This window comes from Opisthocomus hoazin, chromosome 4 (genome assembly GCF_030867145.1).
Source record: "Opisthocomus hoazin isolate bOpiHoa1 chromosome 4, bOpiHoa1.hap1, whole genome shotgun sequence".
NCBI lineage: Eukaryota > Metazoa > Chordata > Aves > Opisthocomiformes > Opisthocomidae > Opisthocomus > Opisthocomus hoazin.
Window position 1 is genome coordinate 18619218 of NC_134417.1, and position 25574 is coordinate 18644791.

At 48.2% G+C, this 25574-nt stretch overlaps 1 protein-coding gene across 1 annotated transcript; it reads left to right on the forward strand.

Moving 5' to 3' along the window:
• Window positions 1-4187: 4187 nt before the first annotated feature.
• EIF2B5 (eukaryotic translation initiation factor 2B subunit epsilon) lies at window positions 4188-24002 on the forward strand. The gene is made up of 16 exons (XM_075418193.1): window positions 4188-4359; window positions 5598-5722; window positions 6441-6626; window positions 6722-6899; window positions 7985-8065; window positions 8812-8889; window positions 8969-9281; window positions 9909-10054; window positions 10318-10456; window positions 11080-11181; window positions 11820-11927; window positions 12802-12892; window positions 13630-13753; window positions 19206-19331; window positions 20853-20963; window positions 22036-24002. The coding sequence occupies exons 1-16, from the start codon at window positions 4207-4209 to the stop codon at window positions 22099-22101; spliced, it is 2127 nt and encodes a 708-aa protein (XP_075274308.1). The 5' UTR covers window positions 4188-4206; the 3' UTR covers window positions 22102-24002.
• Window positions 24003-25574: the final 1572 nt, after the last annotated feature.

Below are 25574 nucleotides of genomic sequence, written 5' to 3' on the forward strand. Positions count from 1 at the left end.
AAGCCCAGCAGTTTATCTGGCAGAAATCCTCAGCTGAGAAGCACAGGGGACGCCCAAATGAACAAAGAGCGGAGGAATAGCCTGTGAGTCAGTGTCCCTGCTGTCATCTTGGCTGAAGCCCAGCATGTGGGAGGGAGGGTGTGAGGCAGAACGGTCGGGATGCAGACTCTGTCTGGACTTCCATGTTTGCTGACTTACTTGTGGTCTGCAGTTTTCTTTTTATCTGCAGGACTTGGTTTGGTGCTCAGGTAAATCTTGTGTCGGGCACGGAGCCATTCAGGCATACAGGAGGGCTGGACAATGTAAGCACGTCCTGGCTGTTGCCTACCCTTTGTCCCAGGGGCAGGAGCTCCTCCAAGGGTGCCTGGGGCAGGCAGACCCCTCTTACAGCTGGCAGGTGAGCATCAGCCATCCTGGGTAAGCTCAGGACAGCCCTCTGAGCCCAGACACCCCGTGCCAGGGTTCATGGCCTGCCCATGTCACCTCTGACACTGTGTGTGGATAGCCCCAGCCAAACTAGGCTCCCTGCTAGCGTGGAATGGGCCAGAAGAGCTGAGTTTAGGCAAAAGTTACATCCCTGACCTGGAGCTGAGATGACACACATGCCATAGCTCTGCTGAGGCACCCAAGGATGCTCCAAGGGCATAAGAGCTGCTGGGTACCAGGCAGGACAAGTGAGGGGAAATCAGCCTCATGCTAGGTACATGGTTCCTCCATGCAGACCTCCTGTGATCCTGCTCATTGCAAGACTCACCACCCTGTGTGGTGACCTGACACAGGTACCGCTCAGCCCGATGAATGTGTAGCCCCAGAGCTGTCTGAAATAGGACCAAGTCTGGAGCTGCCTGCCAAGGCTTAGCGATGCTTCATGAGCCATCATCTACACAGCGGGAAAAGCCAGGGAGCAGCCAAATGCTCAGAGAGGACAGTAAACAGAAAAGAGAGCAGGGTTGAAAATGTAGGAACAGGGACCGGGAGAATGCCCCAGAGAGCAGAGAATCCCCACCACGCTCATCATTCTGAGAGCTGGTGGGTGCTGCCCCATGATGCTCTGTCCAGGGATATCCAAGGGTGAGGGAGTAAGAAAAAGCCCCACAGCCTACAGGTCTTCCCAACCCCCTGCCCAGCCACTGTGCGATACTGGGATTGATGGACCTCCAGTCTAACCCAGGCCCGCCTCACTTCAACTTTCATGAGCTAATTTCAATTTTAAAAGTTCCCCTGGAGTTTTATTGCTTTCAGAAAATGTTTAGCTTGGGTGCTACTGGCCTGCAAGTCCCCGGTGAAACCAAAGGGAAATGTGTGTGCAAAGCCTGAGGATTATTTATAAGGCTGATTTTGAGTTCAGTTCATTAGCGATTACCTTGATTTACCTTCCCTTGTTCTTGCCAATTTGCCAGGGCAGTGTCTTGGAAACTCGCCTCATTTGGAGAAAACAGGATGTAATTAGCCAGATAATCTGCCGATTCTCCTGTCGAGCTCTATGTGCCCGGTCTCGACATGGGCAGTGGCTGTGCAGGCTGGATCAGACCTGATTTCTGGTGCTGTTTATGCACTTAATGCTATGTAGGCAGGAAGGAAGATGCTGTCCTGCCCTCAGGCAATGACAAATCCACCTCTTGGATCATTTCTCAAGCTGTAACCCCTGGGCTGAAACCACCTGGGAGCTTTTGTTCCATGGTTAGCTTCTTTGCCGAGGCAACAGGATTCCCAAGGGTATGCGGATACCTATTTTTGAAAAGGATGAGTATGATTTATTTCCCTAGGGCAGCTCATTTCTATTTTCTCATTGTGTCCATCCTCACTGCTGTTTTCCAAACCACTAGCTAAGGTCAAGCAACTCAGCTGCAAGGTGCAGCACAGCAAGGGCTCAGTCACAAGTTACTGGGCGCAGATGGCACCACATAAGCGATGCCTGAACATTTTAACTGGTAAAGGAAATCTCACGGAGTACCCAATGCTGCAGAGTCCTTCAGGAGACAGAGGAGAGTCATCATCTACTGTGTCAACCCTGAGCCTGCAATTCAACCAACAAAAAGGGATGCTGCATGTTGCATATTGCACTCCTCTCCCACTCACAACCCAGCAAAGACCCCTCAGCACTGCCACGGGGGCTGCACAGGCTGCCTGCGACACAGGGACAGTGCTGCAGGCCTGTGATTGAGTTGTGCCTCCCTTAATCTCCCCCGTCACCAGGATGGAAAGGCCATACTGTTCGCCTTGGGCTGCTAAGTGCGTGCCACCTTCCACCCTGGGGAAGGGCCCTGCCTCGGAGGCAGGGGTGCGAGTGCCCTGTGTTTCTTTCTCAGACCACAGCTGAGCTGTGTATCAGCTCCTGGAGTCTCTGGCTGGTCAGTCAGCGCGTAGGTGCAGCGTTGCTGGCAGATGAGAGCAGCAAGGGCCAGAGCAGGGCATCACAGCAGGGCAGTTCATGGGGAGCAAGGGAGAGCAAGAATCCACGAGAGGCTGGTGAGGAGACAGAGCAGGGGCTGTGAATGCCTGTCCTACGCGGGGAGGGGCAGAAGCGTGACCATGGGGCAGGGCAGCGAGCATCGGGTCCTGCAGCACCCAGTGCCGGTATGGGCCCTCCTGCGCCAGGCTCGGGGCTCTCCGCAGCCCTCCCGCTGCCAGCCTGCTATAGGGGGTCCCTGGGGAGATCTCTCAGCCTGTTTCCCTGGGTTTGAAGGCAGGTGTTACCAGAGAGTTTTTTCTCTCTGAAGAAAGAGCAGGCAGCAGCGCTGTGTGAGCTGTGCCAGGCAAGAGCGACCGCAGCATCGTGACTGGCAGCAGAGGGGGGATTCAGCCAAGGGCACGCTGTCCGTGCCAAGGACTGTACATGGCCGATCCCCTTCTGAGGGCCAGGCCGATATTGAAGCATGTTAGGAAGGACCACCAGCCCTGCACGAGGGCAGAGCCCGGCCTGGGGCAGCGATGGCCGGTGAGAAAGGGACGGAGGAAGCTGACAGCATGTGAGCAGAGTGCACAGCCAGACACCACTGCCTGCAGCACCCAAACTGGGGGTGCTTCACCAAGTGGGGGGGGGGGGAGGGGACACACGACAAATTCCCCCCCCCCCTTGAAACCATGGCTGCTTTCACAGAATCACAGAATGGTAGGGGTTGGAAGGGACCTCTGTGGGTCATCCAGTCCAACCCCCTGCCGAAGCAGGGTCACCCAGAGCAAGCTGCACAGGACCTTGTCCAGGCGGGTCTTGAATATCTCCAGAGAAGGAGACTCCACAACCTCCCTGGGCAGCCTGTTCCAGGGCTCCGTCACCCTCAGAGGGAAGAAGTTCTTCCTCATGTTCAGACGGAACTTCCTGTGCCTCAGTTTGTGCCCATTGCCCCTTGTCCTGTCCCTGGGCACCACTGAAAAGTGTCTGGCCTCATCCTCCTGACACCCATCCGTAAGATATTTATAAGATCTCCTCTCTCAGCCTTCTCTTCTTCAGGCTGAACAAGCTCAGCTCCCTCAGCCTTTCCTTATAGCAGAGATGCTCCTCTCCGGAAGTGTCTCCGGGTGGGCTCCAACAGGCCCCGCAGGTGTTGGGGGTCAGTCCTGGACGGAGGGCGTGAGGGACAGAGGGCTGGCTCGCAGCAAGGCCAGCCTTTGCGGGAACAGTGACTGGACATCCTGCAACGCAGCACGAGTGCGTCGCGGCCACGAAGCGTCGTCAGGAACACGGAACGTTTCCCTGAAGTGGAAATCCCCGGGCTTGGAGCAAACAGACCCCCAGGTCATTTGCGACCTAGCCATGTAGGGGAAACTCCGGCCTCCCCCTCGGCCCGCCGGCCGCGCCCGCGACGGCTGGGAGCTGCCCCGCCCCCACCCTCTCCCTCCTCAGGGGAAGCCGGGGCAAAGGCCTCTCCCCGGCTCCCGAGGCGCAGGGACGCGGGCCAGCAGCCACCGTCTGCCCGGCTTCGCCCGAGGAAAGGCCCGTCTCGCAATGGCGGCTCTTCTCCACGCAGTTGCTGACAGAGGGGAGAGACGGGGAGCTCCCGAACCCCTCCCGAGGCCGCCCCGGCCGCCCGCGCTCAGCTCGGCCCCGGAGAGCGGGGCAGGCCCTGGCAGCGGCCGGCGTGGCAGGACGCGGGGGCCGGGCTCCGCGCGAACGCGCGCCGCGCTCATCTGTCCCCGCCGAGCTGCCGTCGCTGTTTCCGGCGCGGACCCGGAAGCGGAAGGGGGGAGCCGAGGCAGCGTGAGGAGATGGCGGCCCGCGGCGCGGCGAGGCGTGGGGCTGGCAGGGGGGCGGCCCGTGGGCCCGACTCGCAGGAGGAGCCGCCGCCGCCGCTCCAGGCCGTGCTGGTCGCCGACAGCTTCAACCGCCGCTTCTTCCCTATCTCCAAAGACCGCCCGCGGGTGAGAAATCCCCTCCCCCCCCCGCGTCTGCTGCCGCGTCCTCCGGGGCGCCAGTCCCGGTTCTCCTCCGTCCCGGAGGGCTCGGCGCGGGCAGGACTCCGGCGAAAGGCGGAGTGCTCGCCGGCAGCGATGGCCGGGCCCGCGGCCGCAGCTGGGTCGGGGGCAGCGAGGCTCCCCTCCGCCGCCGCCGGCGGGCCCTGGGGGGCTGCTGGGCCCCAGCGTCCGCCCGGGGCTCGGGCGGGCCCCGCCGCCGCGGCTTCTCCCGCCTTCCCCCGCACTGCGGAAGCCTCTGCCCGGTTCTTCTCGCTTGTTGGTGTTTGTATCCCCCGCTGGAGGGGCAGCGGGGCGCTGATGACAGCCCTGGTGCTGGTTTCTTTTCCATATGGCAAACTGTTTGCATTTTCCATATGGGGAACTGTTTGCTCTTCACCCGTTGCTGGTGCAGGAATGGCAGCGGGTTTGGGCAGGCTTGTTTTCAACAGAAGAAAAAGACAAAATCTTTGTCCTTGCCAGCAATAATGAGTAAAAGAATATGGCCGGAAGAATGGATGGGGAAAGAAGCACTTTAATTATCCAGATCAGAAAGCTGTATGTTAAAGGAGGAAGCGCTTCTGGAGAATTTAGGTCTGAACAATTATCTTGCTGGTTAATTGTTTGTGGTGGTCATAATTATACACGCGAGCTCAGGCCTGAAACAAAACAGCACCAAAAATGAATTAAAGAATAGTATGGCATCATTCACTTGTGAATCAGTAACTTGGTTTAAAAGTGTGGCTTAAATCTCAAGAGAATGCTCACTTCACTTTACGTTGGGGTTTTTTTTTCCCCCTTCTTTAATTCTGGACGCTCGTATTCCTGTGGCTTCACCATTCATGTCTGACAGGTTTTTCTTGTAGCAGTTAAAGCCTGAGTCAAGGAGTCAGCACTCTGGGATTTTTTTTTTTTTTCTTCTTCCCAGTCCTTCACTTATTTGAGTCATCTTGAAGAGTTTTATGTGCAATAACTACTTGTTTTATGCCTCCTTCTCTGAAGTGAGGATTTGCCCCTGTAGAAGATCAGAAACCAGCTCTTACTGTTTAGCTCAACTTTGAAATTTTTTTCTAAAAGGAGGCAGAGCAGTTATTTGTGCTATTTTTCTGGTGCCACTGATGATACGTCCTCAAGTTGGAAGGGGGTGTTGCTGCTGTTGAGGTGCAGAGTGTTTGTTCAGCTATCTGTGTGTCTTTTTTTATTTTTAGGCTCTTTTACCGATGGCAAACGTGGCCATGATTGACTATACCTTGGAGTTCCTCACAGCAACTGGAGTGGAAGAAACCTTTGTTTTCTGCTGTTGGAAGGCAACTGAGATAAAAGAGCATTTACAGTAAGAATTTCTTCTTCTTTTCAGCTTGGTCAGGGAGAGGATTGTTCCATCCTCCAGCAAGTCTCAAAGATCTCCCTGGTCCTTCTGATTAAAACCGTGTGCTAGAGATTCCCTCTCAAGAGAAGTCTTCTAACACATCTCAAAAAAAGACTGTTCCTCCTGTGAAGGAGTGTGGCTGTGCAGTGTGTTAGAAAGGTGGAGTGTTTTGGGACTGCATTTGTATTGGCATTTACCTTTTCTTGTCCAAAAGCAGAGGCTTCCTGGGTGGCCGTGTAAGTTATGGTACCACCCTTTGCATCATGCCCTGTCTCCGTATGTCGTGCAGCATACGGAAACAGCTCGCTCGGACAGCACCTTTGCCTCTGCGTGCTGCAGGTTTCCAAGCCAAAGAGAAGCAGGCAGTCTTTCCCCTGCCCCAGGTAATACTTTCTGAGGCGAAAAAAGTTTGGGTTGTCTGTAACTTTGCCTTCTCCTTAGTTAAAACTTGGCTCACAGTGGAGTCGAGTTTCCTGAGTTTCCGTTAGCTGTGGTCTCAGAGTCTAACCCTCTTCAATTCACCTGCTGTGTGCGAGTGAGCGTACCTAAACCTATCGACAGTGGGCTCGTCGTAACAGGATTCTGCTTGCGTTCGCTTACAGATGTGGCATGCCCTGGGGCACTGTGTCCTTGATAGGAATATTCTCTTTATGCCTTCCTGATGTGTTTTTTCTGCTTCCAGAAAATCCAAGTGGTGCCGCCACACCTCTCCCAACACAGTGCGCTTTGTGACTTCTGACCTGTACCGCTCCCTTGGTGACGTGCTGCGAGACGTTGATGCCAAGTCCCTTGTTCGTTCCGACTTCATTCTTGTCACTGGAGATGTGGTGTCCAACTTCAATATATCCAAAGCCCTGGAAGAGCACAAGTAGGGGTTGAAAAAAATTATGCACTTGACTGCTGTGTTAGTCTGGGCTCTGACGCTCTGAAGAGTGATTTTGAAGTTCTGCCTTTCTTTTTCAGGTTGCGTCGTAAGATGGAAAAGAATGTTTCTGTGATGACGATGATATTCAAGGAGTCCTCACCTGGTCACCATGCCAGGTGCAAAGAGGATGACATTGTTATTGCTATGGACAGTGCCACAAAACGCGTCCTTCACTACCAGAGAACCCAGGGGCTGAAACGCTTCCGCTTTCCTATGGTGCGTCTGGAGTCTGGCAGGTGGAAAAGGGCTGCAGTAGTGAAGCAGCCCACCCCAAGGAGGCCCTCCTTGAGTGAGGGCTGGGGAACTGTGCTTGCTGCTTCTTTTGGAGGAGCAGATGATAGGAAATAACTCTTGGTAAACTGGCTTTTTTTTCCTGGAACCTTTATTTGAGACTTGGTGAAATTGTGCTGGGACACACATGTTTGGGACTCGTTCCAGAGCTTGAAGATGGGACAGAAGTATTTGTCACAATTCAGTTTTTTGTGTTTGATTCGTTTTATCCATGGGAAGTGAGGGATGTGAATGATTTGTGCTGTTACAGGGGTTCTTGAATTGGGATGCGGATACCACTATTGTACACAAACCGTTTTGAAGCAGAGCTGAGCCTGGCACTGGGGGATGGAATAACAGCAGGTGCAAGGGGTGGTACCTCATATTACCTCTGCCTGTACTGCTCATCTGAAAAGGTTATAGGCTCTTCTAAAGCAATAAATGCTGTGTAAATGTCTGTGGAGGCACTTTGTCCAGTGACACAGGTGGACCTTTTGGTTTTTTCAACTCAGAACTGAGCTGTGGTTTTGTGGCATTTTCATCCCAAAATCAGTAACCAGTAGACCCTTTTTTTACCTTCAAATGAAAGCACAAATTACTGTATGACACCAAAAAGGAAGCAAAACAAAACTAAACTAAAAAAACAACACACAGATGTAAAAATCCACAGAGAGTATGAAAGCTATGAATATTGCATTTTGTTGTATTAGTGTTCTTTGTACATCTGTAGCTCGCAGTGATTAAGGTAAGGAGCCTCCTGGAGGAAAAGCGATCATTTGAAGTACAAGCTGTTTTTTGGAGAGCTGCACTGTGTAAGGATGAGGGCAGTCTCTGCTGACTGACTGGCAGCTCTGTCCGTGACCAGGCTGTTCCTGTTAAGCTTGTGTCTCAGTCTAGATGGTAGATTTCTCTGCTTTTCAGAACTTCAGCTAGTTTAATAATTTGATCAATACTGTCCCTGGCTTATAGAAGGCTTTTGAAGTCGGTACTGCATGAGGTGTTCAGATCATCTGAATTTTTTCCTCTTTCAGAGTCTGTTCCAGAACTCTATTGAGAACGTTGAGGTGCGCCATGACTTGCTGGATTGCCATATCAGCATCTGCTCTCCTCAGGTGAGCTCTGCCCTTCTGAGGGTCCAGAATTCAGTCTGCGTTGCTCCGTTGGTGCTGCTGGCATGCAGGGGGTGCATGTGGCCTGAGTGTACTGAGTTTGGAAACCCTAGTACAGTTGTGCTCAGTGATTGAGCTGAGAGCCTGAGTGAGCATGTGGCACTACTCTGCAGACTGCACGAGTGCTCAGTCTGTGTCTGGCATCCGCTGCTCAAGCCCAGGCAGAACTAGACAGTGGATGCTTAGGTAGGCTGGCTGATTTGGCACAGGATGAAACTGTTGTGGAAAATAAGTGATTTCACGTATAGTAATGTCTGTGGAGCAGAGGTGATTGCTATGCTAAGGAAAAGTGTCGGTACTTGCAAGCTGATATCGTGTTTGAGTAACATCCAGGGTTATTCCAGCTTAGGCTCGCTAACATCTCTTCCACATCTGAAAAAGCTGGGCTACAGCCTTCCTTTGGGAGTGAAACTACAAAGTGAGGCTGGGCAGATTGCTTGGAAATGCTAAAGCAGTGTTTTGCCCCTTCTGAAAACCAGAATCTGTTCATAGTCTCCGTTAGGAGGAGGAGATGGGAAGGTCAACACTCCTAGCAGAAGGAATCAAAGCTTTATTCGAGGCAAGCGCGTCCCTTTCCTATACTGTATAGCTTGGCTCTCTGAGAACCACTGAACGGCCATTAATTATCTGTCTTCCCTGCCAGCATTTTCTGCCAACTGTATTATTTCCTCATATTTTATTCCTGGCAGGTGGCTGAGCTGTTCACAGACAATTTTGACTACCAGACAAGGGATGACTTTGTGCGTGGGCTGTTGGTGAACGAGGAGGTAAGGAGAGGGTTGTTAGAAGGGAGATCCTGTTCCCTTGCTTAGAGAATCTTCTGACGTGTTTTTGCCTGTCTCCCAGGTCCTGGGAAACCAGATCCATATGCATGTAACGACAGAAGAGTACGGTGCCCATATATGCAACCTTCTGATGTACGAAGCTGTGTGCTCTGACATCATCCGGCGCTGGGTTTATCCTTTGACGCCAGAGATGAACTTCACCGATGACAAGAATCAGAGTTACACCCATTCTAAACACAACATCTACCGAGGGGTGGATGTGAGCCTTGGCCACGGCAGCGTGCTGGAAGAGAACGTGCTCATTGGGCAGGGAACAGTCATTGGCAGCAATTGCTCCATAACGAACAGCATTATTGGGCAGAACTGTAGGATAGGTGAGCACAAGAATGGGGGACGCGCAGGCCTTGCCAGCAAGGGCACAGGTTGTTGGAATTTAGTTTTTAAAGTGCTTTTGGCTCTGAGAGAGGATGATAGGTGGTACTGACTGACTTCTAATGGGAAGAAAGGAGAAAAGCTTGGTTTTCCAGCACAGGAAATAGATGAGAATTTTCAGGATATGGTAATGATGCTGAGAGGTGGAAGGCACTTCGTGCAAATAAGTTGTTTCAGCAGTGGAGAATGCATGACCTTTACTGATCTGGAGTTGCCACCCACCAACATCCTGCAAATGAGGGACATCTGTCCTTGGTTTTGTGAGCTGCCTGGTACCTTTCTTCCTAGTCTTGGCTGGAATTTTTTTTGTGATTTGGCTGTAATTGTGCAAAACCAAGATGTCAGTTGTTACTGGCAACTTGTTAAGTTGCTGTAGAGAACAAACTCATCTTGTAGCTTTGGGTAAGAAGTAGCCATAGGCCTCTAAGGCCAATTTTTACCTTTCATCTAACGTCAATCATGCATCAAGGGCGTTGAGATTCAGTAAGATGCTTTCTAGTGTACTCAGCAGTGTGGGAGAGCAGCAAACTGCCTTGCTCAATGTATTTGTACTTGGTGATGTATCACAGGTGATAAAGTCGTTTTGGACGGAGCTTTTCTCTGGGACAGAGTGCACATAGCAGATAACGTGGAGATCTGCCATTCTGTTATCTGTGATGAAGCTGAAGTGAAGGAGAAAGTAAAGCTAAAGCCCCACTGTGTCCTGTCTTCTCAGGTGAGCTGTATTTATGTCTCTTCTGCTTTCTGCCTTTCTTGGCAGGTTACTAGACTTAGACTAGACCATACCAGAATGCAGAGCTTCCCCGAGCCTTTTGCAGAGGGGGGGAATATGCCACTGCTCCCTCCTTTTTCTTCCTTTTGTTTGGCTAGGGTAGTATGGTATGTGATCTAGCAGTGCTGGTGTCTTCATTTATGCTTGTCTGGTGGTGGTACACGGGGGCGATCAGGGTATTTAAGATGTGTCGCACATATATGCAGGTAGTAGTCGGTCCTGGCATCACTCTTTCTGAGGGCACAGTGATATCTCTGCACCCACCAGATGAGGAGGAAGAAGACGATGACCAGTTCAGTGACGATTCTGGCGTGAACAAGGAGGAAAGCAAAGTGAAACTGAAAGGTATGATGAAAGTCTCTGGCTTCATGCCCTCAGGCTATGCAGATCTTTTGGGGTCTTTCCCTCCCCCATTCTAGACTCTGCAGTGCCGGCTGGAGCTTAGTGCTGCACTCAGCTTGGACTATGTGTGCTTTTCCGTAGGGCGAGCAGGTATGTTATGCTGGAGTTGAGCAATGAGATGCGCATCAGTACCTCAGTGTTAAAATCATTGGAGACTCAACTATTTTCCATTTTTCTTAGAGTAGGAGCCTTTTAGGAGACAATAAGCTGAAGTTGGAAGAGATGTTCAGTTCAAGACAGATTGCAAGATCTGTGTCTGTGTGCCTGGACTGCATCCAAGGACTTTGTCCTTGTGAAGTACTGTTTCTACCAGTCTGGGTTTATTGAGGTTTATTGAGGGATCTAAATGTGGTCAGCTGAATGTTGCTGCGATAGGGAGGAGTAAGTTGGTCAACTGTGAAGAAGGCACGTGAGAAAATAAAAGCTGAAATCCGTATGCAGTAATCCCAGCTCCCTCTTGATGAAGGACATTTGGAGGCCATAATATGCAGGTTATACCAGTCTATTCCAGGTTTGCCTGTGAGCAGATCCAGTACATTACCTCCTAATCGGTGTTTCTTTTTCAGGTTACAATAAAAAGGATGTAGGCTCAGAAGGTAGAGGGTATCTTTGGAAAGCAGATGACAAGAATGAGGAGGATGAAGAAGAGCAGAGACACAGCCTATGGGGTGAGGAAAAGTTTAGTGTAGTCGCCTGGGGATGGGCAGGCAGACTTGTGCCAGGGAAACTGGCTGAGTAACACTGATAATTGTGTCTAGAGTAAGACCTGAGCCTTTTGAAGCAGACTGGCTCCAGATAACACGTGTGTGGAGGAGAGGTGAGAGGTGAAAGCAGATTGTGGACCAGATTCTCTCTCTTCCTGTGCTCTGTGGCAGATGTTTGTTACATCTGATTTACTCTAACACAGAGAGTTATCTGTGCTGTGAATGGCGCACCATGGGATACAAGGCCCTCCCTTAGAGGGAATATGCTTTGGCTATTCCGGGTACTGCTGGCTTTCTTCCTGCTAGCGACAGTGTCTGCTGACATTGCTCCATCATGAGTCAGCGGTCTACGCAAGGAGCATTTGCTTCTGTCCCTGTCCTTTGCTGCCTGCAGACTCTTAAAAAAAGTCCCATTATCCTAGTGCCAGCTATAGCATTCCCTCTGCAGCAAATCTAACCATATGGACCTGTAAGTACAAGCTTCCTTGCAAGGACAGATAGTTGCCGACTCGGTCGGGAAGTCCCTGGGACACTTGGTTCCTCATGCATGTGACGGCTGCAGCTTTTGAGTGTTGAATGCTGCCTGTCCTCTTCTTCATCAGGCCCAGCTATGCATTCGGAGGAAGAGAGCGTGTCAGACAGCGACCTGAGCATGGGCTCTGAGGAGCCAGACAGTCGGGCAGCGTCCCCTCAGCTAGATGACATCAAAGGTGAGAGATGGGGCTGTTCAGAGGGATGGTGAGTCTGCAAATAATGCAGTGAAAGTGAGATTTGTGCTGCTTTCTCTAGGTATATTGGAAAATTTATGGGTGTCTGTAATATATTTTCTTCCTGACCTCATTTCCTTCATTTTCTACTAAATTCTTTAATATTCCCTGTATTGCTGTTGTGTTAACCCAAGGCCAAGAAGCTAGACAAAGATCCTCCATCTTTCTCACTCCTGATCACTGGGCCTGCATGAAAGTGACCTCCCTGGCTTGTCTGTTTCGATGGCAGTGTCATTGCCCAAACTAAGACATTGTGTGAAGTTCCAGCAGAGTTTCTCTGTGTGGACAGCTTACTGCTGTAATCATGCTGGAGAATTAAATGTCCTTGTAGGAGCTGCCTCTTTTGTTTTGGTTTTATGTTTCGTTGTGTTAAGCTTAGCTAGATGTGAAAGGGTTTCAAGCCAAATTGCAAAAAAAAACCTTATTTCACGTTAAAATATTTCACCAAAGGAAATTAAACCAGTAATTTTAGGTTTACATTCACTTATTTAGTTAGGGGAAGATAAGGGTTGTCTGAACAGGAAAGGCTAGATTGTGAAAGTATAATAGAATCTCTGCTCTAAAAGGTTGCTGAGGTAAATAGCTTTGTACTGGTTTGTGTGGATAGATCAATGATATCTAGTAGGTCATCTCATTTCTTCGAATTATGCTCCACTATTTATAAGTGGGTTTGTGCCAGCTTATGGAGAACATATAGACATCTGTGTCAGAATGCTTTCTTTGTTAAGGAAGAGGCATACTTTCTTCAGTAATGAACAGTTTAAAGAATCTGTGTTTTTCCCTTTCCTGTCTAACTACCTGTCCTTTCTGTCATTAGTTTTCCAGAATGAGGTTCTGGGTACGTTACAGAGAGGCGAAGAAGAAAACATTTCTTGTGACAACCTGGTCCTGGAAATCAACTCCCTCAAGTGAGTGTTCTCTTAGGGCTGCTGTTCCTTATGCTGAACAGTTGGGTTTGACAGTTGATCTAGAAAAAAGAGGAGAAACCATGTGAATGCCCATGTTTGACTGTTAAACATGAATTTTGTCAGTATAGAGCATGAGAAATGCGGATTAGAGATCATGACCGAATGACGAGAGGAGTTGATGGAGAGTGCCAGCTGCATCTATAGCATCCTCGGTGATTAGGCTTTTCCTGCCCCAATTCTGTAACAGGAGATTGAATTGCTATTAAGTAACTGTGGACTGAAGAGAGCAAGCCAGTTCTTGGCACAGACTGCGTGTAAGTTCATGCAGGGGCTGCTGCTCTGTGCATTGCAACATTCAGCCAGCTGCCTGCAGCTGGGGCTGTGCTGTGCATCGTCCACTGTTTTTACAGCAGCAAGACTAGAACACGTAATCAGAGTGCCTTTTACCTAGTGTTTCTCAAATACAAACCTGTTTCCCTTCTTTTGCACAGCAATATTCCTACCGCGCACTAGTGTCCCTGCAGCAGTTTGTTCCATTGTGATAGCAGATTTTCAGGACTTGTGGCTTTATGCAGGGACTGATGCAATGCAAGGTGGTTTTATTGTCTGAATGTTTGGAAAACAAACAGAGGAGTCTGGAAGATGAGAATAAAATTTTCTGCCGTATCTCTGTGAAGAGCCACAGTCTGCAGAGATCAGTGTGAAATGTTGGGGGGTTTTGCCTTTTTGCCTCACAGGTATGCATATAACATTGGCCTGAAGGAGATGATGCAGGTGCTCAGTAAGGTGATCCTCGAGTTCCCACTGCAGCAGCTGGATGCAAACCTGGACTCCCAGAACTATTTCTCAGCGTTACTTCCTGTGAGTCCTGCTCGTTTGACTCTTCTTTGGGCTTGTCTCCTAGCGTGTAGGAGTCTGTCTGGATGTCCCAGGTAGTTCCTGGCTGAGAATTCTTTTTGGTTAAGCCTGAAGCCATTTGAACTTCTTGAGTTCGTGAGCCTCTTTGTCTTCTATAGAAGTGAACCGGAATTATTGTACCTGCTTGACAGAACTCAGCTGCGACTGTAAGTGTGGGGGGCTCTGCATCAGTACCTATGGTTGTTTCTGTTCCCTGTGTGTGATTGCGGAAGTGCATCACTTGCAGAAAAGAAAAGAGAGGGTCTGTTAGAAATGTCTTTACAAGCTTGTATTCCAGAGACCCGGTTCCAGTGCATGATAAGCCCGGCCCCTGGGGCCACAGGGAATGCTTCTTTCCCAGTGGGATCCTTTCCAAGGTCTTACTTTCCTGCTTACTGTAATTGGAGCCAATTTTTTTTTTCCAGCCAAATGCAAAGGATTGAAATTGTTGTCTTTGAGCGAAGATACAGAGTTCTGTTGTGTCTCTAAAGAGATGGATTGTATAATTGGATGAGAGCTATTTCTGTTTCCTGACTGAAGGGAGACAAAATAGGGTAGGATCTGCTTTAAAAAGCAGGCAGTCTTATCTTAATGGTTTTGTTGATCCCAACTGAAGCTGTTGTGGTATGTTTTGTCTCTCTGCTATAGCCCATTTGTGTATTTGAGTTTGCAAACTCTGCAGGTTACGGGAGTGCTCTTTCAGAATGAATAGGTCTGACGTAGGGAAGGAGTAGTTTAATTTTTTTAGGAGATGGAGCTAAAGAGGAACACTATAGACATCCTCATTATCCTTCCTCCGAGGAAGTATGTGCTTTCAATTGATGGAGAAGGGTGGAAAACTACTTATTCTTTAGGTGTAAGCATGGCACTTAATTAATCTCTTAGATGTGTGGAGATGCCTGCTGTAGGAAACATCCAAGTGAGCTGATCTGTTCATCAGATGGCTCAGTGAGGTTTTGCTGTTCGCTCTCTTTAAATTCGGCTTGCTTTTGTTCATTTTTTTCAGACTGTTTTCTTGAATAGCATGTCCTGTCCTGGAAAAAGAGAATTGAAGGAGCAGGACTGAAGAGAATGTTAGAGCAGGTGTTAGACTCTATAAGTGGAAAGCAGTATATCTAGACAACAAGTTGTGTGGAGTTGGTCGCTGTGTAGGATGTTGGGGTTTTTCCCGCTGGGATATGGAATCTCTTTCTGTCTCCCAAACTGGGCTCCTAATCTAGCAGGAACAGGACAGGAGAACCTCACTGCAGCACCCAGTCAGAAGAGGTTCTAGTCTGGGATAAAGGATGCTGTATAATACATAATGTTTTGCATAATTGCTCAAAGCCCCTTAGAAGCTAAAAACAGTGGAAGTACATGAAGGGCTTACCTCTGGGTAACTTTCTCCATATGTATTTCATCATAGGAAAGCTGATGCTTGTGTTTAACAGCAGAGACAGCAAGTCAACTCGCCTTTAGTGAGAAGTGATAATAATCTAAATGTAATATTTAGAGTGACCATACCCCATGTCAGGGACGAGTGGAGTTTCTCTAGGCAGGGAATTGTGTGGCTCGTGTATTTATGAAACACAAATTATCCTTAGATTTTTCAGAGAGCTAAGTGTCAAACCGACTGACCGTCATGGCAGCCAGTTTCTCCAGATGCTCCTTTGTAAAGAACAACCAGGAAGTTTCTCAAAGAATCCTTCTCTGGGACAGTTTTGTGCCTCAGTGCCTTTACTGTGTGCAGAATTGTTGTGCTGGCTTTCTGTACTGCAGTCAGCAGGAAGGCAGTGTCCTGTTGAGGTATACTGTTAATGTTCAGTTGCACACATGGTGTTAATCACTGTTACAATAACCCAATATGTTGGAGTTGAGATGTGCCTCTAATGGAGGTAGTGAATCAGCCTTCAAAGGCTTATTAAACAGACATCGATGGTCTTCCTGGGCAGCAGCTTTGTGTATTTACCGACAGGGCTCTGGAGAGATCAGTTCTTCGGGCAGAATGTGCGTGCTTGTACAGCATCTGAAGCAATGGCTTTTCTGCAGCAAGAAACGTGTGGTTCCCTAGTTAGTAAAAAGTACACTCCATTAATTTACTAACACGCGCTGAGAATCCCAAGCACTAGCTTGGTAGAGGTTAGTACATAATGAAATCATGTAGCTAAAGCGTGTAGCTATGCAACCCAAACTGCCTCAGTCAGTAGTGGTATTAGGCTGAGATCTGGTTAGAATGGTTTACACGTGGCAAAGTGTTATTTTGTAAGAGATGGGAATACTTCCATTTGAGGCTGGTGAGTATCAGAAGCCCACTGAACTTGCAGAGCTGTTTTGTGTTTCTCACTCTCTTTGTAGCTCAAATCTTACGAAGAGATGCTGAAGGAAGATGGGTTGCTTGTGTAAGAGCGATGGTAGAGCAGTTTGACACAGCTCAGGAGGGGAAATTGTGGAAATGCCATAGTTATGATGTACGGTTTGACTTTAAACCACAATATGTTCTCTGAAGTGCTGGCCCCTGAGCATGAAGCTCTGCAGTGTTAACAGCAGTTATAGGAAACAAGCATCTGGTAAAGGATATGCCCGTGGGTATTCTTCAGATGAAACATGGAGGCTTGAGAAATAGAGCTATCCAATTTGGTGTATGTCAGGCATCTTGTTCGGCTCTTCTACAAGTTGTAAAGCACAGATGGTGCAAAAGAACAGACCTTTCCTAGAACTGTAGAAGTGATGTGAGCAAAGATGGCTGAAGCTGCTGATAAACTGAAGGTCGTGCTTCTGTTGTCACTGAAGCAGCATCAGACAAGGTTATATAGGTGAGGATGTCTGAAGGGAGCCGGGGAAGGCAATACAGCAGTTCACTTTGCTGATCTGGCCAGTGTCTGCACTGCTGCCCGGCAGCAAGCATGTGTGGGTCGCCTCCTCGGGTTTCTGTCAGGGAGCCTTACTCTTTTGTAATGTCATGAAAGTGAACACAACATGGGATTGCTTATTCAGGGACCAAATGGATCTCTGCTTTCACTGAAGCAGCGTATGGTGATCCGCACAGATGCTGTTATGGTGTAACAGGTTGGAATTACAGCTTTGTCCTTGTGCTTTACCCATACTTCGGGATGGTGTTCTGCGTTGGAGGTAGGGCTAAGATAGACCTGGTGTCGAGACTGTCCTTCTAACTAAAGGAAAGTGGATCACAAACCTCTTTGAAGCTGAAGTTGACACAGCATCACTGACCAGATGTGATGAAAAATGAATTGACCTGTCAGAGGAATTTGATTGCTTTCTCCAGACTGTAGACTGTTTTGAGGAGTTACCCAGGTAGAGTCAAAGCCTGGAAAGTTATGATACTGTCCACAGGGCTCTGTCATACATCTCTTCACATTTTTCAGTCTTTTATTCAATCTAAAATAATTGCAAGCTTCTAATTCCCCAGTTCAGATTTTCATTAAACTCCTGAAATAGCCTCTCTGGTCATGCAGGCTCATGGGCATGTTTTTGCTAGGGTTTTTGTGGGGCTGAGCCCTGCTTTCCCCATTATCACCAGTTACAGTGCAGTGCATGTTCTCGACCTCAGACAATGTATTTTTCTTCTTTCCCAACAACAGGCATACTGGATTGAGGCCTGGGGTTGTGAGTGTTCATAGCTCTGCTTTCTTTATAAATAACTTGCTTTCCAAAACACAGTAGCTTCTGGTTATAATTGTGCCCGTTTATGATTTAAAGGTGTTAACTGAAAAGTATTACAAAATATTTCTTAGCCTGGAAGGAACTTCTATAGTAGCTTTACTACATTTGAGGTGAAGAATTCCAAAGGGTAATAAAAATGCAGGAGATGGCTGTAGAGGAGGGAAGAGTGTTTAGGATTAAGCATTTTGCTAAAGGCTAAAATACTTTCTGGAAATATGCCATGCAGCCCTCAGCTTTTTGTTGTGATACCATGATGATTAGGATCATTCTGTGCTGTTATTGTTGTGCGTTGAGTCAGTCCATGTACTACTGTACAGATCAGTTTGCTCGTACTAATCCCCTTCTTTGTTTCTGCTTGAGGCATGCGAATTCCAGCATGGTTGCATAGCAAATGTGTCTGAAGAGGTGATGGAGTGTAGTACTACCAAGCAGTTGAGCACCGCTTCCTAGCACAGGCTGCCTTTGGTAGTCTGGGGTAGCTAGCCTGGGTTCCAGTTCCGCTGTGTGTCCTGGAGCCCTCCCTCTGGCAGGGCTACTACTCATTAACAATTGTCCTGGATGGAGTAATGCAGATTAACACTGAATGTAGGTGACTCAGAGCTTGTCACACCCCAAGCCCCTGTGGATTACCTATTTTCCTTCAAAACAGACCAGATGTGTTCTGTAAGGAGACACTGTTGAAGGCACGGCAAAACAATATTATCTGTATGGACATGCCAGGGACGTAGTTGCAGGAATGCCTGCTGTCGAATTAATCCATTTAAAAAGATGTGGAACTCTGATTTAGTGTCGTACAATGATTTTGTAGAATGGTATGATCATGATGTGACCAGTGAGGAATTTTTGTATCTTATCCTAGTTACAATACCTTTTAAAATTCTTATGATACCTTTTAACATTGTTACAGACTAAGTATCTTTGTTACCTCCTATCCCAATTCAGGGCAGTCTGTGCTGCTTTGCAGAGCTTTCCCTGCCGCTTGCTTGCCAGCTATGTGTAACAAATGAAAGAGCTGTGGGGGGCTCGGACAGAAACATGGTTTGAAGAGGCAGCACCAAAATCTTTATCATAAAGACTTCGTAAGAAATAAGCCTTGGAGGAGAGAACTGAGATCAGCTAATAGTGTAAATAGTGTAACAACTTCTTGCCCTTCATCCTTCCTACCCATTCCCTGCAGCAGACTCCAGGATCCAAACAAGCCCGTAGGCACACAGCAAACGTGTGACTTGCACTTAAGGGCCGCTGCACTGCATTCCTCTTTTAGGGGTGGCTATTCTGCAGTGTCCACTGCTACTCAGCTGGTAATTATCCTGGCCTTTTTCTCTTTTTTTGTTATTTGCTCTTCTGCTTTGAGGGAAAGTTCCGCTGAAATGTCAGCTGCTCTGTGAGAGGAATGTTTCAGCAGCATGTATGTACCTCTCCTTATCAGTCTGCTGTGAAGTGATTTTCTTTGAGTACCAGATTTCATTAAACACATTTGTTGTGATAATCTAGTATTCCATACAGAGAGGCAAAACCAAGAGAGCTAATGGATATCCTCAAAACTGCTTAGTAAAACCAGGTCCTCTCTGCACACGTGAGACTTAATAGCACCTGTTTTGTGGACTGAATGGTGCAAATATATTAAGTGGTCAGCTGAATGGTTTCTTAAAATACTTCCCTGGGTCAGTTCCTTAGTGCAACACAGCTGAGAAACAGGGCTGAGTGCACACATCCATCTCATAGCTCAGAACTCTGCTCTGTTTTTCCCCTGCAGCTGTTGAAGAACTGGACCCCGTTGTTTAAGAACTACATAAAACGTGCGTCAGATCACTTGAATGCCTTATTTGCCATTGAGGAATTCTTCCTGGAACATGACAGCCTCTGCACATTGATAGCTAAAGTGAGTATCCGCTCCCAGCTCTGAGGAGACCTGTTTTTGCCACATTCATGGTGAAAGACATCCTGTTTGCATCATTGGCTTGTCTGCTTTAGGGGAGAGAATTTTGGAGTCTCAGTGGAGAGGGTGTATAGAAAATCCATCTACAACAATTGCTTTTAAAAAAAAAAAATCTCTATGTCTGCCTGTGCCTCTGAGGGAGCACAGCTGAGAGTGAGTATTAATTACCATCACGCAGCCTGAAGGGAGCTATTATTTTGCAGCTTCTAACCTAGATGCCCTTATTGTGTGACGCTGGAAGAGGCAAGGCCAGAGGCTTGCTTTAGGAAGAGCTTAACTTCATTTGTCTCTCCGTGGTCCCTGGAATCTAACTGCCAAATGGTTTTTTCTACCTTAGAGTGCAAAACAAGCAAAGCTGGGAATAAGGGTAGGATTTATTTTTTTTTATTCAGGCTGAGTTAGTTGTAAAACTGGGAATAGAGGGGAGCTGACATGGCTTGTTACCCATCTCCATGCTCTGAGATTTTTCGGTATATTCCTTCTCACCTCCTTCGCAGGTATTTTGTCCCTGCATTCTTTCTGCCCTGTCATAGAGACCATTTGACTTGGATCACAAGTCTTTCCTTTAGCAGTGTCTCGGGAAGCCCCTGTCTCTTTTGGAAGTGCTCTCTTAGAGCCTGTTTAACTCTTGTTCTTCAAGAAAGAGTAATCCCAACTTCTGCTACCAGTGCTTCTGGCTAAAGGCAAAACACTTAGGACTGGAGCCAAACGCCTTTGGTTTGGTGAGCCAAAATGTCCTTGAATTACAGCAGTTGTTTGGCATGTGTCCATTGTTCCAGGGGTCTGGGTTTCCCTGGAGGCTGGGAATTGAACTGACACTTTATATTTGGAGTTGGCAGCCAGCTTTGTCAGTGCTCTGCCGCGAGGAGACCGACTGCAAAGTGCCTGATCTGCCTGAGCACAAAGGCACCCTGAGAAAGCGTGACTGCGTCTTACCCTCACTGCGCTGGGCAGGAGTTTGAGCTGATGAATGACCAATCGCTTTGACACCTGACGAAGGCACTTTGAAGAGGGAACTAGCAGGAGGAGGGAGCCGGGGGCAGAGCTGGGTAGATTCATGCTCTTCTCTGCACGTCTCCGTTGTGCATATGTGGGCCTGCAGCAGAGTTTCCTGTTAGATCTGCTTTGGGGATGCTTTAAAAAGAGAACCTACCTAACTTCTTGAACTGACATCCTCTGTGGCCCTTTGCCCACAGCTCTCCAACGTACCCTGCATCCACAGAGCTGAAGCTGATGAGGCTTGAACTTTGACTCGTTGTGTGTCATAGCATCTGTCAGGAGTGCAAGGCTTGATAGAGAAAGCAGAGTTCTTCTTAACAATAAAATCAAAATAAAGCAGACTGAGTGCCTTCTGTTGAAAATAGAGCTGGGAGACACAGATTACGTGCAAATTTTGTGCTTGGACATGAGCTAGCCCCAAAAGAGTTTATAGAGAACCCTGTTGCTCTTTTCTAATTGATGCAGGTGTTGATGACATTTTACCAGCTGGAAATTCTGGAAGAAGATGTAATTCTCAATTGGTTCTCTCTGCGGGACACATCTGACAAGGGAAAGCAGCTTCGCAAAAACCAGCGGGTAAGTCCCAAAGGTGTTGAGAGAGAGAGAGAGAACAACTGCTAAAAGAAGCTTTGAGTGGAGTTCAGTGCCACTGTCACCTTCCACGGAGCAGCTGCCATTGCATGTTAGGCCAGCAATGCGCCAGTGCATTGAACACTGAGCAACACAACTTTGTTATCCACAAAAGACATTCTGTGCGTTCTGCCATAATCATCCTGTGGATGAGGAATGGAGGAAGTAGGAGAGGGAGACTGTTTCTCGTGGGCTCTCTGTAGCACGAGGCCAGCACTTTCTGGAGTAGCAGCGCGACTTCTCTAAGCCAACACCCATTTGAAATGGGCTTTAGGCCAATGCCCTGCGTACTGGCCCCATGCAGTTCCTTTGAAGCTTTCATTCCTGGCTCACCAGTCCCTTCGCATATATTTTTAAGCATTTGCTGTACTGAGTGGTTTCATTTGGCTTATGTTGCAAGGACCATCTAAACGTCCCCCCTCCATCAAGCAGAACTTTGTGCTGCAGTTTGGCTGAGCCCTGTTCCAGTCCTCCTCCCTGGATCTGGAAGAGAAGCAGGGGAACAAAGCCATCTCTGAAGAACTCCAACTTTGTTTAAAACCTTTGCAAAGTCAGCTCTTAGTATAGGTCAGCAGTGCTTTCAGCTGCTTATTCCAGCCCGGTTAAAGGGTAAAACAAGCTGTCTTCTGTATAGCAGTTTCTCAGAGAGTGGGTTTTTCCCAGCAGGGTTTTCCTAACATGTCTTAGCTGAGGTGCAGCTGTCATCTCTTCTCCCTCAAGCTCTGAAAAACTCTCAAACTTTTGTCTTTTTGCTGAGTGTTGCAGGGATTTTAGGACTGGAGCAGTCTCCCTTGGGAATCTGATTGGTCTGGGTTTGTCCATGGCATCCCAGTTGTTTTTCATCTAAACTTTTGTCTCTCTCCCCCCTCAATCTGTGTCTGTTTCCGTGTCTCCTAGAAAAACTCCTTCTCTTTCTTGTGTGTGGTAGTGATGCTCACTGACATGGTGTGGTTGTGGAGTGTTCCCAGCATCTGTTAGGTGTCATTTGTTACCCAGTTACATTTCATTCTCTCTGCAGCTCCAGAAGTTTATCCAGTGGCTGGAGGAGGCAGAGGAAGAGTCGTCTGATGGCGACCAAGACTGACATGGTGGCTCAGCATGAGAAGAGACGCTCTCGCTGCCTTTCTGGGCCGAGTGGGCAGGGCGAGATCAATGCCAGTGCATGATGTGTAGATCTGGGGCCTGACATCGAAGTGACTGACAATCCCATCATTAATTAAGTTGTGTGTTTCCAACTTTGCCACTTCCCTCCCTCCCTTATTTGCCCAGTGGCACCTTATGTTGGATGGTTGCAGCCCAGTGTAAAAACCATCAGGGAAGAGCAGGAAGTGGTGATACCTAGAATCCCTCTGGAGCCTGGATGTGGTATATGATAAGCTATCCTGTGGGAGGTCCTTTTTACTGATGCAAAGGGAACAAATAGATGCAAATGCATACAATGCTCTTACAAATCTGACCATCAGGGTTGTGGAAGAATGGTCATACAGCTAAGTTATGTGGAGCTACTGTTGCTTCTGGAGCTAAGAGAACTCCTGCTGAAGAGACACTGGCAAGGTTGGTGAGTAGGAGCATGTGGATTAGGATCTGGAGTGCAGGACTGGGATCCAGGAGTTCCGGTGCCTGGCGAAGATGCAGCTGCCTGAGGATGCCCAAGGCATTTTGCAGCCTAGAAGGCGCTTCTGTGATCTTTCCAAAAGGGAAAATCTCTTGCCATCTGCCATGCTAGGATCTAACACAAGGCTGCACAGTAGAGTTGGTAAAACCATGTGTTTGCCCCTGATGTAGAACGGGATAATACGTGCTCAGTTTCCCCCGCGGGGGTTGGCGGTTGGTGGATGTGCACAGGCCAGTGAAATGCTGTATGGATCACTATGTCTTAGATGTGATCTGTCTTCTGTGCGTCCCCAGCTTAGCAGACATGTTTGAGAAAAGTGTCTGTTTATTTTTTTTATAAAAAGGGAGCAGAGGTACCTGGTCCTCCTGCTGCACCAACTACGGTTGTGTTTTGCTCTGGAGGCACTGACTGCACCAGCTTCATTAAGGAGGATGCAAGTTCCTAAGGTCTGCTCCAGTGTGAGGAGGAGCGAATGATATTTCCTTCAACAGCACATGCTTTGTGTTTCCATGTGATTTCAGTTGTACAAGCTTGCTTACTTCATGTCCTTTATTTATTTGAAAACTTCCCTCAGAAAGCAGGGAGAGTGCTGCAAACCCACTGTAAAGATCAGCAGCCTCAGAGCAGCGTGGCATGCAGCAGGGAACGAGCATGCCTCTGGCGCTCTGTTGCCAGCACAGACAATGTGTGGCAGCAATAAGGCCTTTAAGAACAGCTTTCTTGGAAGTGTCGCTGTGCTGTGTTCTTCCCTGCCCTCAGAACAGAGCGGAAAAGGCACAGTGAGAATGGGCTTGCGTTCGTAGCTGGGTTATTTGTTGAACGTGCTGACCTTGCCTCTGCCCCTTCAGGAGGAGCATGGGATAAATCCTTTGCGGGGGGAAATGCACTGGAGCTGCCCACTCAGGATATTTACTTGGCCGTTCCATGGTGCCACAATTGTCAGTGAGGGGACAGCGTTGGATGCTGGAGACCAGGGATACTGCCTCTTCAACACGGGTGTTCGGGCAGGGCTGTCCCGTGCACTCGCACTATCAGTTGCCAGGATTGTGCACAAATGTGCTTGTCTTCTGACACTGCAAATTCAGTCTTGTAAGTGTTGGGGAAATGGTATCTGAGTTTTCTGCATCTGACAATATTTAATTCAGGGAGCAAATAAAAACTATCCTGGTGTTACCGGCTTGTTTGCGTTATTTGACTTTGAATTGTATGGCTCCAGTTGTGGCACATGCCTGAGGAGGGCTTAACGAGCGGGCTCGATAACTCATTGCTACGTCTTCCTCGAGATTTTAAGCGCATAACAGGAAATCAGCACACCACTAAATCGGTGTAAATGTTCAGTGATAACTCACGACCTCACTGTTTACAAGCAGAGAACAGTTTATTAAAACTTCTGAACTTAGAATCCTGGAATGAGTGCGATTTGGTTTTGTACAGGGTTATGTTGCAAGGGTGAACCTTAAATCCTATGAAACCTGTTATCCTTTGCCACGATGAGAGTTAGTGGGAACACTGGCTGTTGGGTACTGTGTCGTGCCTTCCTGGTGTGGGCGAGGAGGAACTGGCAGAGGGGGAAGAACAGCTACAGAGCTCTCAGTAAAAGCATTTACAAACCAGCTGCAAGACTTCGTGATTTTAAAATCTCCTTGGATATCTGAAGTATCTTTTTCCTTTTACAATGTAAAGATGGCTTAAAAATGGGTTTAACAGGTAGTTCTGTAAATGGCTTGGTTTTCCTAGAGGCTCTCAATTCTTTGTGCCAAGTAACAATTCCACTTCTGTTTTTTCCCACACTCCTTCCTCCTTTGCTCTCATGGCTGAGCTGCTTTCTTACTCAGGGGCTAAGATCCAGGGGGAGGATGTTGCTCTACAGCCAAATGCCCTTCAGGCCTCGGTGGGGTGTGTGGTGGGGTGGTTTTACAGTTGCTGAGAAGAAGAGTAGCAAAAAGGAGACAAATTAAGACCCTTGATCCCCTCCAAGGTGGAGTTCTGGCATGGTGCAGCACCCTTATGGGCAGGTAAGCATATACTTTCTAAAGGAGCATTAATTGCATTGTGAAAGTGTAGGGCGGGCTTGATGCTTTCCATTGCTTTCAGTAAAGATTTGTATTTGGATGGAAGACTGGAAGTGCCTTTGAGAGCAACCTTGATTGCTCAGTCGCTGCTCTCCATCTGTTTGAGCGATGGAAGCAGTGAGTATTTTTATTTTTTCTAAGGCCATAGTACTCAACTTGTCTGAGCGCCCATCTGACGCGGGTGGATGGATGGATGTCACCCAGTGTTCCTGTATCAAACCCATAACTTCACTTAACAATAGTGCGCCTTTTTAGAAAAAGGTGATAGTTTTGTGTTGCTTAAAGGTGTAAGCGATGGAACTTGGGTACATCCACCTCTGCTTTGGGCTGTTCCTAGATGCCCTTAAATGCTTGGAGCCCGTTTGCTCTGTGAGGAGAACCAATGCTGTCAATGCTGCGATTTTTAAATGTAGGCATAAGCCAACAGGCTGTTGAGAAACTCTTGCTTGTGGATGTAGAGCACTCAGCACAATCCCCTACTGCTAATTTCTTTGGCTCTGTGTTCTTAACCTCCATTCATCGTGCGAGTCGTGCTTCGCAAGGCTCTGCAAGCAGTTGAATCAATCTGTCGCTATTCCATCGCTTGGCCTGTTGTGAAAGAAAAGGCAGCTGTAACAAGGAGAGTTCTACTCCCACCCAGGGCTGTATGGCACCCCTCCTCAGGGCTGCGTGTGCTGCCTGGGGAGCTCAGGGCTTCAGAGAATTGGCCTTTGGGTAACAAAATTGCCCTTTTCATAACAATGGTGTCTGACGCCTACGACACAAGGTGTGTCCACAGCTGTGCTGGGAGGTGGGCAAGAGCATGGCCCTGTCAAGGGAAGACTAGAATTCCTTCACACGGGCCCAGCTTTTGGGGCAGGGAGGTGTTGC

Coding starts and splice junctions, on each gene's coding strand:
- EIF2B5 (XM_075418193.1), top strand. CDS start 4,207: ATGGCGGCCCGCGGCGCGGCGAGGCGTGGGGCTGGCAGGGGGGCGGCC. Junction 12,893..13,629: donor CTGGAAATCAACTCCCTCAA/GTGAGTGTTCTC, acceptor TTTGCCTCACAG/GTATGCATATAACATTGGCC. Junction 13,754..19,205: donor ATTTCTCAGCGTTACTTCCT/GTGAGTCCTGCT, acceptor TTTCCCCTGCAG/CTGTTGAAGAACTGGACCCC.